At 42.7% G+C, this 22,649-nt stretch overlaps 1 protein-coding gene across 4 annotated transcripts in view; it reads left to right on the plus strand.

Moving 5' to 3' along the window:
* The window catches only part of PARVB (parvin beta), a 55,480-nt gene that overhangs the window by 23,213 nt on the left and 9,618 nt on the right, over positions 1-22,649 (plus strand). For 3 of the 4 annotated variants that reach the window (XM_081957489.1, XM_081957487.1, XM_081957490.1), the window contains exons 2-8: positions 6,772-6,861; positions 9,555-9,625; positions 13,147-13,249; positions 14,448-14,588; positions 20,107-20,222; positions 21,023-21,081; positions 22,003-22,022. In XM_081957489.1, the coding sequence (XP_081813615.1) occupies positions 6,772-6,861; positions 9,555-9,625; positions 13,147-13,249; positions 14,448-14,588; positions 20,107-20,222; positions 21,023-21,081; positions 22,003-22,022 (600 nt within the window). Of the gene's footprint in view, positions 1-2,726; positions 2,853-6,771; positions 6,862-9,554; positions 9,626-13,146; positions 13,250-14,447; positions 14,589-20,106; positions 20,223-21,022; positions 21,082-22,002; positions 22,023-22,649 lie in introns of those variants that run through there. The other variant, XM_081957488.1, reaches the window with a different exon arrangement.

Raw genomic sequence — 22,649 nt, forward strand, 5'->3', positions numbered from 1 at the left:
GAAATTTGATTTTATGATATGGGTGGAAACCAATCAAGGAGAGAAGCAACCTAGAACTAAGGAGACATTTCCTGACAGTTAGAACAATTAATTAGTGGAACAGAAGTTGCCTCCAGAAGTTGTGAATGCTCCAACACTGGAAGTTTTAAAGAAGATGTTGGATACCCATTTGTCTGAAGTGATGTAGGGTTTCCTGCCTAAGCAGGGGGTTGGACTAGAAGACCTCGAAGGTCCCTTCCAACTCTATTCTATAGTTCGTTGTCCGAGGGAAATCAAAACTCAACATGCTATTCTGAACCCTCTTGTTATAGGTCTCTTTCATAAATGCTTTTTATCAAGGGGGATCCTTTCTATGATGCTTTGGTCTACCTACCTGATCATGTTTATTTACACAAATGACAATGTTACTTACCCTGAAAGAGATGTGGAGACATTTCTGACAAAGCCAATTGTTTGGTTTTATTTCTTGCTTGTAAGGGCAGCAGTCTTGCCACTTGTGATGAGTTGAAATTTCTAAATAGCTAATTCTTGCTTTTTCCAGGGAAATTGCTTGAAATGGAGAATACATCAGAAAAATGACAGTAAAAAAAAAGTTTGTTCCTGTTTGCAGAGCCGTCACTGATGAAATAGCAAAGTTCAATGCTTTGACTCCATAAATCAAACACTTCGTTTGCATTATGTATTTTTTTAAAATGGGTTGTTTATGCATAGCATTCTAATGGATGGTAAAACTGAGGTCTTTTTGAGTTGGTGAAGTTTTCCATCCCAGCTTGGCTTACTCAGAGAGCACTTGTGTCCCATAATTAGCTGCTCTATGTAGTGGCTTCACAGCAGCTGCTGTTTTTCACTACTGCGAAGTTCAGATCTTAGACCAGAAATAACTGCAGCTAAAATTAAATAGTACTTATCATCTAGCTTCTTTTGAATATCCAGATTGCCATTCATAGAAACTCATTTGTAAAGACAATGTAGAAAACAGCTGCACTTAATTTTCAGGCGCAATTGACTTTTAACGGCTAGATTTTTAGCTTGCTTTGCAAAGGAACTTGTCTTTATTTGCAATAAGATAATGTTGCAGTGTATGACTTTTTGGAGAGGAGAAGACAGTTAGATTTTCCTGTAGATACGGCGGGAGGTGTTGCTCCAGTGTTGGAGCATTCTCAACTTCTGGAGGCAAGTTGTTCCACTGATGAATTGCTCTAAGTGTCAGGAAATTTCTCCTCAGTTCTAAATTGCTTCTCTCCTTGATTAGTTTCCACTCATTGCTTCTTGTTCTACTCTCAGGTGCTTTGGAGAATACTTTGACTCAGTCTTCTTTGTGGCAACCCCTGAGATATTGGAATACTGTTATCATGTCTCCCCTAATCCTTCTTTTCATTAAACTAGACATACCCAGTTCCTGCAACCGTTCTTCATGTTTATCCTCCAGTCCTCTAATCATCTTTGTTGCTCTTCTCTGCACTCTTTCTAGAGTCCCCACATTTTTTTTACATTGTGGCGATCAAAATGGGATGCATTATTCCAAGTGTGGCCTTACCAAGGCATTATAAAATGATATCAGCACTTCATGTGATGAAGAAAAATAGCCTTAAGAGGATTAACAGGATTTAACAAGATTTTTGACATGGTTAAAAGGACCAAAATCTACCAGTAGGAAACCTGATACATAATCCCTAGAAATTAATGGATGAAGATGGTGCTATGCTCACCATGAGTTGCCAATGGAACTCCACTATATGTGCCATGCGCTGTCAGTCTTGTAACCCTCTTGTGATCTTGGGCTTAGTTTGTGAGCCCAAGAAACGCCAGTTTTGTAGAAGTGCCCAACTGTCTTGCTAGGTGCAACCCCAACTGCAGCATATCCTCCTGATTCCCTGGGTTATCGTGTTCTGATGGATCTGGTGCCCTGCAGGCTTCCTTCAACTGTTGTGGGTATTTGATGAGCAGTGGGCTAATCTCGGGGGTGAAATCCAGCAGGTTCTGGAAAACCGGTAGCGGAAATTTTGAGTAGTTCGGAGAACCGATAGTGGAAATTTTGAGTAGTTCGGAGAACCGATAGTGGACATTTTGAGTAGTTCGGAGAACTGATAGTGGAAATTTTGAGTAGTTTGGAGAACCAATAGTGGACATTTTGAGTAGTTCGGAGAACCGATAGTGGACATTCTGAGTAGTTCGGAGAACCGATAGTGGAAATTTTGAGTAGTTCGGAGAACCGATAGTGGACATTTTGAGTAGTTCGGAGAACTGATAGTGGAAATTTTGAGTAGTTTGGAGAACCAATAGTGGACATTTTGAGTAGTTCGGAGAACCGATAGTGGACATTTTGAGTAGTTCGGAGAACCGATAGTGGAAATTTTGAGTAGTTTGGAGAACCGAGAAATGCCACCTCTGGCTGGCCCCAGAGTGAGGTGGGAATGGAGATTTTGCAGTATCCTTCCCTTGCCACGCCCACCAAGCCACACCACACCCACCAAGCCACGCCCACAGAACCAGTAGTAAAACAATTTGCATTTCACCCCTGGTTAATCTCCTCTACAGATAGGTAGCTAGAAGCCCTGTTCTCACTCAGAGAGAATGGCAGCTATTTAGCTTCTGTGTAAAGCATCCCTTCTTCTTGAATTTCACTCATTCTTGCCAGGGTATCTTCTTTTACACCCTTCGCCTCTGCTGGGAGTTGCCATTGCTTCTGGAATCACTTGTGACCAAGTCCATCCAAGTTGGCCAGTCAGTTTCTGTCACACTCCTCGCGCCCTTTGGACCGTCAGCTCTGCCATTCGGGAGGAGGCAACCTTAAACACTGCAGGGTGCTAGCATGGCACCTCTGCTTTGTAAAAAATGCAGGAAAACAGGAGGTAGGAAAAAAATATGAGTGAATGCCTGCTTCTGTGTGGGTTAGCTGCATGAGGGAGATCTTGCAGACACCTGGGGCTTTTTCTGGTAGCATAAAGCATGTCTTTTCCATGCTGGGCAAATGTGCAAATGTGTTGTGTGGGGAGGAAGCACACTTGCATTTCTCTGCCTCCTCCTCTCCCCCAGCTCGCTCTAGGACAGTAACAAGAAGAGGATAGCTTTGTGTTGTGATTTATTTTTAGTTCCACATTCTTGATTCAGATTCTGAGCACGGAGATTGCATTGGGAAATACTGGGTGTGGGCACTGCTGTTTAAATCACGCCGAGATTGAGTTAGGAGGGAAAAGCTGAAAAGGATTTTCACCTTCTCAACAATCGGCTGAAAACGGGTCACGATCGGAGATGTTGACCATCATTTGAAGGGATGTAATGGTGCTCTGTTACAGCAATGTGGATTATGGTTAGCTGTTTTTAAGTTGTAGCTGGAACTGTGTGATTTGGGGCAGAGAATGTGATCCCTTTTTGTTTTTACCCGTGAGAACCATTAATAGCAAACGAGGTGGTTTTTTTGTAATGTATCTGGTCATTCAAAAGACTTGGATCACAGTTCCCATTATCCCCATCTCATGTGGATAGTGGCTATGCAGGGTGTGATATTACAGCCTAAGTCAGTATTTCTCAACTTGGGCAACTTTTACGTTGTGTGGACTTCAATTCCCAGAATCCCTCAGCCCAAGGGATTCTGGGAGTTGAAGTCCACATCTCTTAAATTTGTCAAGATTGGGAATCACTAGCCTAAATTATCTGAAGGGTGCTTGTTTGGAGAAGGTGTCTACATAACAAATTAAGCCTACGTAATTGGTTGGAAAGGAAATCTCTGGTAAGTACTATAGTAAAATTGGGAGAGAAAACCAGGGTCACTTGGGTTAAGGTGATATATATATCATCTTATATATATATATATGCTGGTCTTGTTGTATTCGGGTCTTTTCCCGTGTAAGATTAAATCTTACATGGGAAAATACCCGAATACAACAAGACCAGCATACCTACACACGTGAAAATCTACAAAAACAATATGTATATATATATATATATATTTGTATTCATTACAACACAACCAGCATATATATATATATATGTGTGTGTGTGTGTGTGTGTGTGTGTGTGTGTGTGTGTACGTGTATGTATGTATGTATGTATGTATATATATGTATATATAGAGATCTTCTCTCTATAAAAAAATGGCTGTTTGTGTGTGTGTGTGTGTGTGCGCGCGCGTATGTATGTTCCAGCGTAACTCTGGAATGCCTTGAGCAATTTCAATCAAACTTGGTACACAGATGATTTACTCTCTGGAAAAAAATATTGTGGGGATAAGACAGCCCTACTACCTCTCGGGGTATGTGTTCTGTTAAGATACAGCCTGTTGTGCCTTAAAATGGCTTCTACTGTACAGCCTTAAAATGGCTTCTACTGTACAGCCTTAAAATGGCTTCTACTGTACAGTGCAGTAGAGTTGCCGTGGTAACCGCTTCACAGTACTCCACAAGGGGGCTCCCTCCGGTAAGAGGAGAAATCCAACATTAATAATTACGCAGGGAAACATTTTTAACTAATTTAATTGTCGCCAAAATCAGGACTCAGGGAGAAGTTGCTCTTAGAGGCTTCACAGTACTCCACAGGTTCTGGTAAGGGGGAAAATCCAACACCAGAAATTACGTTTCATCTGGACATTTTCCCCCTATAAATAAATACGCAGGCAACGCCGGATTATCGGCTACTGTGTGATTGAAGCATCACCTCTTTTTTATATGCACTGCGGCCAAAATGCTGCCTTTTTCAGCTTCCCCTCCACCATTGGATATCTCTGATGCAGCATCCGGCCAGTGGGCATAGCCAAAGTAACATCATTTAATGCAGGGAAGCGACTCTTTCTGAAGAAAAGACCGGGAGGTCTTAGCGGTGGAGTCAAAAGGATCCAAGCCGAATGGAGGAGAACAGGCCATCTTTGTTCTGGTGTTTTCAGTTTTCGGGAGTTGGCCTCCTTTAGTGCAGTTTTATTCTCTAGAACACAATAGTTGTTGCTTTAGCAAATGGCAAAAAGGTTCATTTTATTCAAGGCCTCTGTTTTTTTTTTAAATTTAATCTGGCATTTGTTTTAAGTCTGAGTAAGGCTGATGTCTTGAAGAATCCAGAAATGCATCGTATCCAGCTCCAGTTCGAAACTGGCTCACGTTTTGAAGAATTGTTAGAAAACCGTCTGTTTAATAATCGTTGGGTTCTAATTTCTGGGAGGCTTTTCTTTGGCATATGACAGTGATGGTGAACGTTTTCGACCCCGAGTGCCGAAAAGGGAGCGTTTGTCAGGGCCGCAATCTGGAAGAGGAGCTGCCCAGGGGGCATGCACACGCTGGGAAATGAACTTCCGGTTTCTGGGATGCGCACCCGCCAGCTGGTCTTCCTGTTTCAGGCCCGCTTGCACGCGTGATGATCAGCTGGCTGATTCACATGTGCCCCCCCAGAAACCGGAAGACCTGTTCTTCCGGTTTCCGGGACCTGCCGCACGGGCAAAAGCCAGTTCATCGTCACACGCATGTGCGTCAGAAACCTGGAAGAGGAACAGGCAAGGCCACGCATGCCAGGCGACATGGCTCTGCATGCCATTTTGGGCACATGTGCCATATGTTCACCATCACGGGTATATATAGTATGGCTGCTTCTGTTTTTACTCATCACGATTCTCAATCATTCAACACTGGAGAAGCTTATGCTGTACTAGTCTTTTGCTCTTTCAATTGATTGAGTAGCAAAATTTAAGACATGGCTTGTTCTTCCATTGTGTTTCAGTAAGAACAGAGGAAGATACATGGCATTAAAAGAAATATTGTTTTAATAATTGGGAGGACTAAAGCAGATTGCTTAATACACCCCCTTCATATGCTGCCCACTTAACATGCTTAGTTTGCAGTTTGAATTATGTTCTCCTTTCAAGGTTATAAAGATACTAAGAATTTTATGTGACTTGAAAGTAGTATGCTTATTTAGTATCCTACGAGTAACACTGAGTGTTGTACCTTATGATTTATAATTATTGTATTTTATTATTATGATCATGATTTATCACTTGTTTATATATACCCTGAAAGCTTATGCCCTGGAGACAAATTCCTTGTGTATCCAATCACACTTGGCCAATAAAGAATTCTATTCTGGAAATGCCCAAGTCCTTCCACCAGCTGAGAACTCAATAATATATGTTTGATTTACCTCTCCAATATATTATCTGAATTAGCTACAGTCACTTGAGAAAGAATGAAAAGAGGTAAAATAAAAACAGGGAACAAAATCTTCAAAATTTGCAGACCGTGGAATAATTATGGACTGTAATAAACAGTAAGCCTAAAAATTGGAGCTGTTTAGCATAACTTCAGTCAGGATAGTCAATCCAAGCAAAGAGAAATACAATGTATGAAACATTTGTCTCCAAGTATAAATAAATCTAAGGGACACAGTGGCTCAGTAGCTAAGACGCTGGGCTTGTTGATCAGAAAGGTTGGCAGTTCAGCGGTTCAAATCCCTAGTCTGCGTAATGGAGTGAACTCCCGTTACTTGTCCCAGCTTCTGCCAACCTAGTAGTTCGAAAGCACGTAAAAATGCAAGTGGAAAAATAAGAACCACCTTTGGTGGGAAGGTAACAGCGTTCCATGCGCCTTTGGTGTTTAGTCATGCTGGCCACATGATCATGGAATTGTCTTCGGACAGCGCTGGCTCTTCGACTTTGAAACAGAGATTAGCACTGCCCCCTAGAGTCGAGAACGACTAGCACATATGTGCGAGGGGAACCTTTGCCTTTTAGAAATAAATCTAATTTTAAGCTATATACAATTAACAAATATTTGCACCTCTCCATTCTTTCAGTGTCTGATTTGCAAGAAGAAGGAAAAAATGCTATCAATGCACCAATGTCCCCTGCTACAACTGATCTTCATCCAGAAGATACATTACTAGGTATGTATGAATGAAACATCATACACCTAGGATGTGGGCAAAAGAGTTTTGTTTTCTCTGCATGCTAATTGGAAAGGACCGATGATAGGATCCTATCTGTAGCTCAAATTGTGTTAATCAACATGAGATTTCTGAATTAAAATCAACAATTTATTAATATAAGAAGTGGTGTCTTTGTATATGCTTTCCCCTCACACATGCAATCCAAAATTATTTTTTTATTGGTGACCTTACTCAGATTTGGAGCAAAAATAATCTAAATTAGGGCTAACCAAGGTTGAAATTCTTTTCTACCGTTTTCTTTGGATTTAGATTAAGTACCTTCTATGCCATACCCTGATATGTGTTCTGACCCCCCCTCTCCACGCCTGTGAACAAGCCAAAACACAGGCTTGGCTGGTTGTCACTGTTTAATTGCAGATGACAAACCTTTTGGCCGATGGCCCAGATAAATCAGAATACACGAAAAACAAACCAGATATTCAGACACGGCTCTAAGACATCAGCTTTCTTCACTGCTAATTTCGAACGGTTGTTTCCTGCAAATGTCCCCTCCCAACGCCTCACTTATAAGCTCTCTTGGGAGGGGCCAATCTACAACCACCTGTGCTAATTATCATCTGTGAGCCTGCCTACGAAGCTGCTGCTTTCGTTTCTTAGCCCGTCTTACTCTCGCATCAGGGACTGACTATCTTTGATCTTCCCCACTGCTCCATGCCTCAGGCGCCTTCTGGTGGCCAACCAGCCCCTCTGGTCCCTGCTCTAAATCTGCAACCTGCACAGGGTCTTCCACATCATCCAGGGCAGACTCAAATGATCCCTCACTATCTGAGTCCAGCATCAGCTCAACCAGATCCTGCTGGACTACAACAGATATGTGTCTAATCCAATATTTAATCCTGGGTAAAAATTCAGGCTACTGTCTTAACGTGAAAGTCTGGCTAGAAGAGGAAGAGGATGGGCTTTTTTTTAATTCTCTCCTTGCTTCCTCCCTCTGTTGCCTTTGGAAAACTCCCGTTTTGGTGGGTTGCAAGTGTCACGTCTTCTATTAAGCAACCCAGCGTTACATATCACATGCTCTGAAAGCCCAGTTCACCAACAGTGCCTTGTTCGTGCTATGAGCCCCAACATTTGTGCAATGCCTTTTTAATCAATCAGAATAGAGCTGGAAGGCACTTTAGAGGTCTTCTAGTCCAACCCCCTGCTCAAGTAGGAGACCCTATACCAGTGATGGCTAATCTTTTTGTTGTCGCATTGCGAACAGCAAGTGCACGCGCCCACACCCAAAATGCAATGCATGCACAACCCATGACCCCCCCATGCACACATGACCCCCCCATGCATGTACGCATGAGCCCTCCCTGCTCCCCTGCCCCCCATACATATGCCCTATTTTGGGTCTGGAAGGCCTCCTGCACCAACCTGGAAGCCAAAACAGGGTGCAGGGGCGGCGCATGCAATGTGAGCGCCCCCTGTGCATGCCTCGCGCATGCGCATCCTCCCCCCGCCCCCACACATGTGCAGAAGTGACCTGAAGACCAGCTGACTGGTGGGAGGTGTGCCCGCATGCATGGTGGAGCTGGGCTGGGGCAACGGCTGGCCTGCCTGCAGAGAGGACCCTGTGTGCCACCTGTAACATGCATGCCATGGGTTCCCCATCACAGCCCTATACCATTTCAGACAGGTGGTTATCCAGTCTCTTCGTAAAAACCGGCAGTGATGAAGCACCCACAACTTCCGAAGGCAACTTCTGTTCCACTGGTTAATTGTCTTCATTGTTAGGAAGTTTCTCCTTAATTCCAAGTTGCTTCTCTCCTGGGTTAGTTTCCATCCATTGTTTCTTGTCCTGCCCTCTGGTGCTTTGGAAAACAAATTGACCCCCTCTTCTTTGTGGCAGCCCTTCAAATACTAGAATACTGGTATCATGTCCCCCTCTTAGTCCTTCTTTTCTCTAGACCAGCCACACACAATTTAGATTCGTGTTTCAATAGCAGCCTTCCAATATCTCAGGGGTTGCCACAAAGAAGAGGGAGTCAAACTATTCTCCAAGGCACCTGAGGGTAGAACAAGAAGCAATGGGTGGAAACTAATCAAGGAGAGAAGCAACTTAGAACTGAGGAGAAACTTCCTGACAGTTAGAACAATTAATCAGTGGAACAGCTTGCCTCCAGAAGTTGTGAATGCCCCAACACTGGAAGTCTTTAAGAAGATGTTGGATAGCCCTTTGTCTGGAACGGTATAGGGTTTCCTGCCTAGGCAGGGGTTTGGACTAGAAGACCTCCAAGGTCCCTTCCAACTCTGCTATTGTATTGTATTGTATTTCCCTGAAAATAAGAGTAGGTCTTATATTATTTTTTGCTTCAAAAGATGCATTAGGGCTTATTTTCTGGTTAGGACATTTGGGGGAAAATACGGTACTGATTGCGTCCATCTGGCTGATGATCTTAACTGGGGCTTATTTTGGGGGTAGGGCTTATATTACGAGCATCCCCAAAAATCATGCTAGGGCTTATTTTCTGGTTGGGTCTTATTTGGGGGGGTGGGTAATTGGACGTCCTTTTCCGGTTTATGAAATGACTAGTTTTTGCCATTTATAAATCAGACGGCAGCTGATGTCTTTGAATAGCAATTTCTGAAACTATGTGTTTGTGCCACGCTGGCTTTAACGAGGGGCTTCTTTTTGAAATTGCCAGAGGAAAATGAAGAACGTACCATGATAGACCCCACTTCAAAGGAGGATGCCAAGTTTAAAGAACTTATCAAGGTGAGGAAGACATCAATGCAGAGGTTTTGCCTTCCTTTGATGCCATTTACCTTAAGATGAAAGTGCTTTGATGTTGCATTTGGGGTAGCAAGGAAAAATGACTGCTAGGCCTCCCTGGAAAATACATTTGGGGAAAGCGTTACAGGAGAAGCCACTACAAGATAATATATTTTAGACGGTAAATCCATTTCTTATCCACATTTTTATCCAAGAAGGATCTTAGTAGGTTGCATTAAATAGAAAGAAAGAAAATCCATGAGCGTGCCTCAAAAGAGTGGACAGCAGGACTTAAAACCCCAGAGGAAAGAAATCCTTGAATCAAAAACTTAAGCTAAAAATATTATCTTGATTTGACGTATTAGTATTTTCAGGAAAGCCCCCCTTATTATTTCTCTACCCTTCTCTTAATTTTGGGAAGAGATGAGATGTGACAGAGATTCACTTTATTTCTCTATGGAGAGGTTTAGGAAATTGAATTGTGGTAGAAGAAAAAGGGACGCGGTGGCTCAGTGGCTAAGACGCTTAGCTTGTCGATCAAAAAGGTCGGCAGTTCGGCGGTTCAAATCCCTAGTGTCGCATAACGGAGTGAGCTCCCGTTACTTGTCCCAGCTTCTGCCAACCTAGCAGTTTGAAAGCATGTAAAAAATGTGGAAAAATAGGGACCACCTTTGGTGGGAAGTAACAGTTCTGTGCACCTTCGGGGTTTAATCATGCCGGCCACATGACTACGGAGACGTCTTCGGACAGCGCTGGCTCTTCTGCTTTGAAATGGAGATGAGCATCGCCCCCTAGAGGCGGGAACAACTAGCACATATGTGCGAGGAGAACCTTTACCTTATCATTACTTTTACCTTACCTTACCTACCACATTATCTTTATTGTGTTTATTGTGCCAAAATTGGAAATGTGAGTATTTTCCTCTCGGTTGATTTACAGAGCAAATTGTAGGTTTGTGTATTGCAAAGGAAATCTGTCTTGGCTGGAAGGCAGCCCAGCAAGAAAATATTATGCATACAGAATGCTGACTGAGGAAATAATAAAGGAAATAATAATCTATCAAGTAGAAAGGTGGATGAAAAGTGCCTTAAAAATGATAGCCCTCTTCCACGGTTGATAACAATGCTTTTTGCTAAGCAGTCCAGGAAAATGGATTGAAGATTTAACAACCGCGGTGCTCCACAGGAGATGATCAAAATCAGCAAGATGGTGGATGTGAAATCCTAATTGAAACCCCACCTTTTTTTGTACAAAGAGGCAGGACTTCGGTTGTGAAGCTGCACTCACTGCCTTGCAGGGTTTTGACAAGCACATGACACCTGGGCTCCCCTACTTAAGAGCGTCGGCATTCTGTCCGCAGGATTGTGGGGGATGCTACCCAACTTCTTCATGATCTGTTTTCCTTGTTACCATCTGGGAGGGACCTCAGTGGTATCTGAGGCAGAGTATCGAGAGTCAAGTCACAGTTTTGTTCCATATAGCATCAACCTTGCTTTTATTCATATCTATGTATCTACCGGTATATATCTAAATATCTCTATCTCTCTCTATCTCTTTATCTCTATCATCTCTATCTCTGTCTCTATTTCTAACTCTCTCTCTCTGCCTCTCTCTGTCTCTATCTCTCTCTGTCTGCGTCTCTGCATCTCTCTCTCTGTCTCTCTCTGTCTCTGTCTCTCTCTGCCCCCCCTCTCTCTGTGTCTATCCCTCTGTCTCTCTGTCTGCCTCTCTCTGTCTGCCTCTCTGCCTCTCTCTCTCTCTGTCTCCCTCTCTGCCTCTCTCTCTCCCTGTCTCTCCCCCCTCTCTCTGTCTACCTCTCTCCCCCTCTCTCTGTCTCTGCCTCTCTCCCTCTGTCTCTCTCTGTCTCTCTCTCTCTCAATCCATCCATCCACCCATCCATCCACACGTGTGTTTTTGTGTATGTACAGTACATAGCATGTGTATATGTGTGTTATGTATGGGTGTGGGTAGATATATATATTCTTTTGAGAGCAGGAAACAGAATTTCTTTTTTAATGGCCAGTGGGCCAGTACACTCGCAGTAAAAAATGACAATAAAGGTTGTCTTATCATCTTATTTGTATTGCTCTCTATATTTCTTGATAGAATTCCTTTTCTGCAGAAGCATGACTCAAATAGTGTATGTATGTATGTATGTATGTATGTATGTATGTAAGTATGTATGTATGTATTATTTCTTTCTTTCTCTCTCTCTCTCTCTCTATTTATTTATTTATTTATTTATTCATTCATTCATTCATTCATTCATTCATTCATTCTCAGCCTTCCATCCTTCTGATGTGGGTAAAATGAGGACCCAGACTATTTGGGGGGGGCAATATGCTGACTCTATAAACTGCTTAGAGAGGGCTGTAAAGCACTGTGAAGCAGTATATAAGTCTAAGTGCTATTGCTATTTATCCATTCATCCATCCATCAAATTTATGTACCTCCCATCTTGTCCAAAGTTGACTCCGGGTGGTTTACAAACATTAAAACTAGGACACATTAAAATCATAAAGAAAAATAATGACAGTAGTAAATCAAAAGATGCAGAGAAGGGAGAGGGGAACATGAAGCATACGAGGAGATATCTCATTATCTTACAGTGGTTGAGGATGTTTTTTTCTTAGATTATACCTAATAAAAATGCGGTTTCATTTCAAATATAAATTCTATTTTTTTTTCATTGTAATATATATAACTTTCCAGTACTTTGGTGGTGGGTGGGGATTTATATCTCTACCACATACGATAAAAATATTTCTTCTGTTTATGACATTTCCAACAGTTACTGCATGATTTTCTCTTTAGACATTATTATTAATGAATTTGTGTACCATGTGTAGAACATTTTAGCCATTTTCTACTGTTGTCACTTTGCATAAATTTTATAGATTTTCCCCATTGTTACCATTCTTAAGGTACAGAAAACTTTTTAAATTTTTTTTTTATTATTTGCAAAAATAAAAATGAAGGATTTATATCAATATGGATCACACATAGGTTGTTTAGTTAGTACTATACATTTGTTCATTTCAGTATTACGTCATTTATCAGTTTAGATTAGTTTGTCCGACTTTATAAGACAGTTAAAAAGTAAAAGGTTACAGATACAAAATAATATATAAACACATCAAATTTCTAAAAATATTTGTGGTTATTAAAAGCAGTACAGGTAATCCTCGACTTAACAACCACTACTGAGTCCCAAATCTCTGTTGTTAAGTGAGACATTTGTTAAGTGAGCTTTGCCCCATTTTACGACCTTTCTTGCCACAGTTGTTAAGTGAATCAGCGCAGCTGATACGTTAGTAACCCGGTTGTTAAGTGAATTGGTCTCCCCGTTGAGTTTGCTTATCAGAAGGTTGCAAAGGGAGAGCACACGACCTTGGGATGCAGCAATGGTCGTAAGTACGAGTATGAACTGTTGTAAGTTGAGGACTGTGTGTATTCAGTCACTTTCCTCACAGTATTCTTTAGACGACTTGAATATTTTTTTGTCCTCTTTCACCATCATCCAGGTGTTGATCGACTGGATAAACGATGTCCTGGTTGAAGAAAGGATAATCGTCAAACAGCTTGAAGAAGACGTCTATGATGGGCAGGTGCTACAGAAATTGCTAGGTGAGGTGTTATGTGTGAAAATGGTGGGTGGTCTGGATTAGGGAAACAGACTTAAATTTTGACTTAATTATACTATACTGCCAAAAGTATTCGCTCACCCATCCAAATAATCAGAATCAGGTGTTCCAATCACTTCCATGGCCACAGGTGTATAAAACAAGTACCTAGGCATCCAGACTGTTTTTGCAAACCTTTGTGAAAGAATGGGTCGCTCTCAGGAGCTCAGTGAATTCCAGTGTGGAACTGTGATAGGATGCCACCTGTGCAACAAATCCAGTCGTGACATTTCCTCGCTCCTAAATATTCCACAGTCCACTGTCAGCTGTATTATAAGAACGTGGAAGTGTTTGGGAACGACAGCAACTCAGCCACGAAATGGTAGGCCACGTAAACTCATCCCACATCAGTGTGTGACCTCACAAATGCGCTTCTGGAAGAAGGGTCAAAAATTCCCATCAACACACTCCTGAACCTTGTGGACAGCCTTCCCAGAAGAGCTGAAGCTGTTATAGCTGCCAAGGGTGGACCGACGTCATATTGAACCCTATGGATTAGGAATGGGATGTCACTGACAGTCAGTTCATATGTGAGTAAAGGCAGGTGAGCGAATACTTTTGGCAATATAGTGTCTGTTCCTCTATGAAATGGCCTTTGGCAGTCGTAAAACTGGTGATGACATGTGGTGCTATATGGCTCAGAACAGGAAGCCAACAAGTTTAATACATCTGCATAAGAGATGGCATTCAGCAGGTTCTGACCAGTTCTGGAGAACCGGTAGCGGAAATTTTGAGTAGTTCGGAGAACCGGCAAAAACCACCTCTGACTGGCCCCGCCCCCATCTATTCTCTGCCTCCCGAGTCCCAGCTGATCGGGAGGAAATGGGGATTTTGCAGTATCCTTCTCCTGGAGTGGTGTGGGAATGGAGATTTTATAGTATCCTCCCCTTGCCACGCCCACCAAGCGACACCATGCCCACCAAGCCACGCCCACAGAACCAGTAGTAAAAAACATTGAATCCCCCCACTGAATCTCTTCTTAAAAACTTTCAGTGTTGGAGCATTAGAATGTGAGGATTGTCTGTAAAGTTGCTTTTTCATCACTGTCGTAACTGAGGTCTGCGGGTAGGGCCAAAGTTGTTGCAAAGACCCCTGCCTTATTTGTAAAACCTTGCTTCTGCTTATCTGTGTTTCCAATCTAGAAAAACTTGCTGGTCGTAAATTAAATGTGGCTGAAGTGACACAGTCTGAAATCGGACAGAAACAGAAACTGCAGACTGTATTGGAAGCTGTCTACGATTTACTTCGACCTCATGGCTGGACGATCAAGTGGAGTGTGGACCGTAAGCATCAGGCTTTGAAAAAGAAAGCTATTCTGCTTTAGTAATTAATAATAATAATAATAATAATAATAATAATAATAATAATAATAACAACAACAACAACAACAACAACAACAACAACAACAACAACAACAACAACTTTTATTTCTAGACCGCACCCTTTCCTAGGCAGGACTCGGGGCGGTGTACAGTCATGTTAAAACCATATACAAATACATAGACATGAACATAGACATAGACATAGACATAGACGTGGACGTAGATGGAGGAGGTAAAAAATATACTGTACAATTCTTAGTTAAAATACAAATATTAAAATTCCCTTAAAAATTCCCCAATAAAAATGTTTGCCAGGAGGTGGAAGATGGAACTGTCAATCAGCTAAGCCAGCTAGTCGGAACAGGTGAGTCTTGAGCTTCTGTCGGAAGGAGCGGAGGTCATTGGTAATTCTAATATCGGGAGGGAGGTCATTCCAGAGGGTTGGGCCCATCACAGAGAAGGCTCTACTCCTAGGCGTCACCCGCTGGCACTGCTTGGCGGATGGCACCTGGAGGAGTCCCTCCCTGTGAGAGCGGATAGGTCGTAGGGATGTATGAGGTGAGATGCGGTCCCGCAGGTAACTAGGTCCCATGCCATGGAGCGCTTTGAAGATAGTAACCAACACCTTGAAACGCACCCGAAAAACCACAGGCAGCCAGTGCAGCTCGCGCAGGAATGGTGTTATGTGGGAGTATCTTGATCCTCCCATGATAACCCGCGCGGCCGCATTCTGAACTAGCTGCAGTCTTCGGGTGCATCTCAAGGGGAGCCCCATGTAGAGAGCATTGCAGTAGTCCAGGCGAGACGTCAGCAGCGCATGAGTGACTGTGCGTAGGGCGTCCCGATCCAATAGGGGGCGCAATTGACGCACCAGGCGAACCTGGTGGAACGCCCCCCTCGCCATGGCTGTCAGATGGTCATCCATCGACAGCCGGGCATCAAGGAGGACGCCCAGATTGCGCGCCCGTTCCACGGGGGGCAATAATTCGCCCCCTATGGCCAGTGATGGCGTCAACTGGTTAAATCGGGGCGCCGGTAGCCACAGCCACTCAGTCTTGGAAGGGTTGAGTTTAAGTCTGTTGTCCCCCATCCAGACCCGCACGGCTTCCAAACACCGGGACAACATTTCGACGGCCTCGTTGGGGTGGTTTGGGGTGGAAATGTACAGCTGTGTATCATCAAATTGATTGTTTCCCACTCTCCGGTAGTAAAAGATACCCCAAGGAGCAAGAGTGGAAACACCGAAGCTCTATTGCTGGCAATATCTCAGTGTTTCAAGATTTAAATATGGGGATCCATCTCTTACCTTTATTTCATTTGGTGTTACAATGGAGCAGAGGAGCAGAGCAGAGCAGAGAGGAGCAGAGCAGAATAGAATAACAGAGTGGGAAGGGACCTTGGAGGTCTTCTAGTCCAACCCCCTGCTTAGGCAGGTAACCCTTACACCACTTCAGACAAATGGCTATCCAACATCTTCTTAAAGACTTCCAGTGTTGGGGCATTCACAACTTCTGGAGGCAACTTCTGTTCCACTGATTAATTGTTCTAACTGTCAGGAAGTTTCCCCTCAGTTCTAAGTTGTTAAGGGAACGTATATGAAAAGTATGTTGTACAATTAATATAGATTAGATAAGGTTGTTTTATTTGGCATACTTTAGCCTGGTTTCCTGCTGCCCATCACTGGTAATAAAATAATAATAGGGATTTCCAGGGGTGGGCTTCAAATTTTTTAGCAAGGGGTTCTCTGCCTGGTTGCTGAGTGGGCATAGCCAGGGTGGGCGTGGCCTAGTTGGCATCCTGCACCATGGCTAGGGGGGAGTTTTTGGCCCCCCCCGAGTTCCAGAGGCTTTCCTAGGGCCTTTGGAGGGCAGAAACTGCCTCCCCAGGCTCCAGAGGCCCTCTGACTCATGCGGAGGCTCGGGGAGGGCGAAAAACGGGTCTATCCGAAGTTTGGGAAGGACGGAAACAGGTGCGTTTTTCACCCTTCCCGAGCCTCCATGTGCGTCCTGCAATTACGGGCCGTGTGAGGGTACCTGGAAGGGGCGGGGTAGGGTGGGCGTGGCCAGCCAGGAGTGGAATTTGGGGGTTCTCTGAATTGCACAGAATCTTAGCTAGATGTGCTCCCGAACCTTGCAAATCCCCGGCAGCCTACCCATGGGAGTTCTACAGGATAGTAGAAGTTCTTCTTTTTAACCACTCAGATTAAAATGGGACAGTCAACATTTTGATTCCATATTTCACCTGTGCCTTACAGCATAACTTAGCCTGAAAAGCTACAAATGTTCTTTAAAAAAAAATTAGCTGATAACTCGACGTTTGCCTGCAGGTATTTATTTACCCCAATCCTGTATTATTCAGGAAAAGGAATGAGTTATAAGTGGCACCGTGTTGAAAATGTCTGGACCAAATGTCATTTCTAATGTTGGATTTTCCCCCTTCGTAGAAGGAGCCCACTTGTGTAGTATTGTGAAGCCGTTACCAAGGCAACTCCACTGCGCTGTACAGTAGAAATCATTTTACAGCAGTACAGTAGAAGCCATTTTAAGGCACAACAGGCTGTATCTTAACAGAACACATACCCAGAGGGATGTTAGTGGTGACTTACCCCCACAGTATTTTTTTCCAGAGAGTAAGTAATCTGTGTACCAAGTTTGGTTGAAATTCCCCGAGGCATTCCAGAGTTGTGCTGGAGCATACACACATGCACACAGCTATCTATCTATCTATCTATCTATCTATCTATCTATCTATCTATCTATCTATCTATCTATCTATCTATCTATTTATCATCCATCTATCTATCATCTATCTATCATCTATCTATCTATCTATCTATCTACCTACCTACCTACCTACCTACCTACCTACCTACCTACCTACCTATCTATCACATTAATTATGTTTTTTCTTGGGATCAAGTCAGCTACAAAGGGTTTCTGTTCAAACTTAAGGAATATTTTAATGGGTTCCTGACAGGTGTCACAAACAGAGGTTTCTTGGGAGGAAAAAATAGCGAAATCTGCCAAGTGGCAGTACAGTGTCATGAAAGAAGCCACACCCTTTTTGCCTGCAGGTGTGAAAGGGGTGGGACTTTGTGCCATTCCACCTGCCCTCTTTCAGAGTTTGACATAAACCCCGATACACCTAAACTTCTGCATGCTGCAAATCACATTCACCCGTGACTGCATTTTGGACACTCAGCAATTCGATCACATTTATGGCCTTTGCAGTCTTGTAGCCATGATTGATGAACTGTTTGGCAAAAAGGAGAGACGAAACTTCCAGTTTCCAGGAAAAGCACCACATGACAAATAACATAGCTTAAAGATTCTGGCATTAGCTTTATGATTTAATGATCACTGCAGGAAAGGTCATAAAATTGCTGTGGGATGACCTGCTTTAAGGCTGTCACAACCTATGACCCTAATTCCCAGGCTCAATTATGATCATAAGTCCAAGACTACCTGTAATAAAGTTTTTTTAGACCTGTTTACTGGCCTAAATGGGCTCACTCCCATTTAGGCCAGTAAACATTCACTTCTGTCTGCTTTCTTTATGAATGTTTCCCATGCCCTTCTGGGTTTTACTGAATGAGAATGAGGAATAGATCTTAGTGTTTTGGTTTTTAAAAACTCATCCAGATTTTTTTTTTAAGAAGCAGTGGAGATGAAAAAAACTGGGGAAATGCAAATGTTTAGAGCGTTCCCATCACATGTGACTTGGCTTTCCTAATCTGTAGAGCTCCCCTTCTGCCCACAGTAGCAAAAATAAATATTAGCATGCCTCTGACCCGATACAGCCTGGCTTTATGCCATTGGCAGCTACTGGAAACTTCTGACTTTTTGTATCTCAGAATAGTACCTGCGATGGCGAAAGAATGGGAAGAGGGATTGCTGACTTGTCCTGCAGCAAGTTCTCTAAAAAATACAAGGACACCGATCTCAGACCATCTGGTTCTGGGAGTTCCTGTCATATTTAAATGGGAAAGCTGAAGAAGCTTCTTGGATGAGAAGCGAAACGTCTTCAAAGAAAAAAAAAACTCCAGAAAGTCCAGTTGCCTCTTGGGGAAAAAAAAACACCTTTGGATTAATGGGAAAGATTCACAACATCCATGAACTTTAATGGAAGCATTCTGACTTGTGTGGTTTGGCTGAGTCTTGGCAATGTTTCCTTCGCTGTCAATTCTACCCCAAAGCAGTTGGCATTTGGAATAGGCAACTGGAACCCACTTCTTGCCAGTTCAATGCTAGGCATTTACCTGGAGGCCAGTGCCACAGAGGTCAGTAGGGTAGAGTTTCCAACTTTATGATCTAAATTTCATGCTGATTGGAAAACCCTTATTGACTTTTTGCACAATACAGGGGGGAAAAAGTAATATGTATGTTTTTGATGTTTAGGGAAAAAACATATTTTAGAAAAAAATGTAGTAACATAACCATAAGGCAATAGGTTAATTTACACTTGTAACTTGTACAAGGAAATTGGAATTCATTTCTTTACTATTTTTTCTGCCATTTTAGCTTGTTCTTTCTTTATTTGTTTTTCCTTTCTTTTTTTCTTTATTCTTAGGTCTTGTTAGTTTTTATTCTTTTTATTGAAAGATGATAGATAGATAGATAGATGGATAGATAGATAGATAGATAGATAGATGATATAGAGAGATAGAGAGATGCATGGATGGATGCATGGATGGATGGATGCATGGAGTGATGCGGTGGCTTAGAGGCAGAACTCTTGCCTCACAGTCAGGAGCCTATGAGTTCGATCCTAGGTAGAGACAGATATTTCTCTTTAGGCACAATGAGAATATATCTGTCAAGGGGAGGGGTTCCACCCTTGAATTAACGAGGCGAAGATCTTGGCATTCCTTGTAGCATACATCTGAAGACAAGCAAAAATAAAACCCGAAGCAAGATCTAATAAAAACACTTTAATATAAAAGAAAATAAAGATACAAAACTTGCTAACTCAATTAACTACATTTTGGCAAGAGCTATGTGCCTGCCACCTTCTTGGCAGGCAAACGGAAGATCAGAAAAAGAAGTAAAGGAAGGAATGTGTGACGTATTATGTGACATGCACATTAATCATTGTCAGATAAGAAATAGTTCAGTCTGCCGTATAACTCAGAATATAAGCACAAGTTGGCAAACCAATTAACGCAGTGACAATATCTGTTGAACAAAACTCCACATTGGCGACAGGAAGGGCATCCGGCCAGTAAACACTCTGCTAGCTCCATTCAGTTGTCCAGACTTCACCCTGCAAGAGATTATGGGGTCTTTCAACAAAGATGATGAGGATGGATGGATGGATGGATGGATGGATGGATGGATACGTAGATAGGTAGATAATGATAGACAGACAGATATAGATAATCAAACTTTTCCCAGAGTGGAATTAAGTAGGTCCCCTCCCACCTAAATATTGTCCAGCCTGTTTAAATCTTCCCATGATGATTTTGTCTTTCCTTCTTCAGTGATCCATAGCAAGAACTTGGTGCCCATCCTCCACCTGCTGGTGGCTTTGGCCATGCATTTCCGGGCTACTATTCGGCTCCCCGAACATGTTTCTGTGCAAGTGGTTGTGGTAAAGGTAAGGTATCCAAGAAAGATTTTAAGCTATTCATGCATGTGTAATTAAACTACGTGGTACTACACGAAAATAAAATAATAAACCGTTACTTCAAATAGATTTGTTTTGATATTTTTTTTTAAATATAGAAGATGCCAGTAGTTTTGCGTCTCTGCTGCGCATGTGGGAGACACGTGCGCATGCATGGGGGTGGGGGTGGGGGTAACAGGCATGTGCGGGGGGGGGGAGATTTTCCCCCTCCCCCCACAGCCCATTTTTTGATCCCAGAAGGCTTCAGGGAGGTCTGCTAGGCCTCTTTCTGCTTTGGAAGTTTGTTTCTTATTTAAAGCTGGTCCAGATGTGGGTGAGATGTTTAACACCCCTATAAATCATTTAGGTTTGAGATAAAGGAGAACCAGAGGTGGGTTCCTACCGGTTCAGACCAGTTCGGACAAGTAGGTAGTAACTCGGCTGCCCAAGCACCCGAACCGGTTCTATAGTTGGTGGCGCCATCTTTTTTTTGGTGCTGCGCATGCACAGAACAATCTCCATTGCCGAAATGTCATTTTTGGCCAGCTTTCTAACATTCTGCGCATGCACAGACCTTTTTAGGTGTAAGTGCGCCATTTTTGTGTGTGCGCAGAACCGGCAATAATGTCGGTAGCTACGCCACCCCTGAGGAAAACTGTCTCTTTTCTAATTCTGCTCCTCTAGTTAGCAAAAAACAACACAATCACTTTCTTGTAAGGTGTCCTTCCTATGCACTTCTTCAGTTTACTTCTTTCGGCATTTCACTAGTCCTGACTTTGATTTTCTTCCAGAAGCGAGAAGGGTTACTCCACACAGCCCATGTGACCGAGGAGATCACTACTACAACTGAGTAAGTGCTGTGTTTTTACTACTGTGTGCACAAAGTTGAGCTTTCCATGTTACTTCATTTTGATTGGCACGTAGAACTATTCTCGGGAATCAGATAAGAAACTCCCCAAAAGTGCTTTTTCAGGTGGCAACTGGACTTTCTTATTTTTTTTCTTTGAAGACGTTTCCCTTCTCACCCAGGAAGCTTCTTCAGCTCTGAGAGGATAGTGGGGAATGGAAGGATTTATATTCCTTGCAGACAGCTTGGTCATCTGCATCCTTTTAGAGAGTCATTGAAGCACTTGGAGGTTTACCTCAGGGGTGGATTCCTGCCGGCATTACTACCAGTTCGGCGTGCAAAATTTTCTGCGTGCACGCGTTGGCTTCACTCGCATGCACACCAGACTCGCACTCCTCGCGCAAGCTCATTAGCACCTTGAAAGGTCTGCACTTGAGCACATTAGAAGAGGGGAAAAAAATTACATGTTTCCATGAAGATTGTTCTGCGCAAGATGGCGGCACTGAGCATAGAACGGGTTCGGGAACGTGTCCAGTCGAGTTACTACTTACTCGGGCGAACCCACTTGTGCTTTATCTGTGTCCTCAGAGTCACCTGAGTGGGTCCTCCTAGTTCCTATAATCTGCCATTTTTCTTTGGAAATCCATTCCTACTCCCGCACTATTCATCACTCAGGTGACCCTGAGGAGTTCCAGAAAGAGCTGTGGCGAGAGAGGTTTGGAAGGGGGGGGGAGCTAAAATTTGTTCTAGAATTTTCTGGAACAAATCAGAGAAATGTGGATAGCAATTCTTTCGTGGCCTGAAAAGCTCTCTGCGGGCTAGAAACGTCAAATGCTGAAAAACAATCTCTTTGCATGATTCCTTAAGAACTATGAACATTTAGGAAGCCATTAACGTATCTTTTTTTAAACTTCTTGTTTCCAGAATGATGATGGGAAGGTTTGGTAAGTAAATGATTTTAATTTGGAAAATGAAAGTATCTTTTGAGAGCAAGATGCCAAAGAACTGAAATTAAACTCTTCAAGTTTATTATGATTAACGATATGAGATATTTATCATCATAAAATGTTAAGCATGCTGTGTGTAAGTTGGCTGTAGTTTTGCTCGGTCCAGTTTTTCAAGCTGGGGACAAAGACTTTTCTGTTGCATCCTTCCATTTTCTTTAATTTCTGGGCTTCTTAATCAGCATGCTGGCTGGGGAATTCTGTGAGCTGAACTCCACGTATCTTAAAAGTTGCCAAGGTTGAGAAACATTGGATTAAAACTGGGTTCTCCTGCTGGTCTAATCCTGACAAACCTAGAATGCTGTATTGACCCAATTGGAAGATAAGGGTTCCTGGAGAATGGGTGTGTATATATCTGTGTAGTTGTGTGCTTTTATGTATGAAAATGGTTTGTGTATGCAAGAGAATGACTACTATTTGCAGTTGCAAAATGAGTTAATTTGATAAATGGGATGTTACATTTTACAAGCAATTCAATTTAACCAGTAGTTGTTAATTCAAGTAGATACTTATTTTCCTGAAGTCGGCTGTTTTGTGGGCTTGTGGCTCATATCTCTATACACAGTG

This window comes from Natrix helvetica (assembly GCF_964273705.1).
Source record: "Natrix helvetica genome assembly, chromosome: 6".
In the NCBI taxonomy this organism is placed as follows: Eukaryota; Metazoa; Chordata; class Lepidosauria; order Squamata; family Natricidae; genus Natrix; species Natrix helvetica.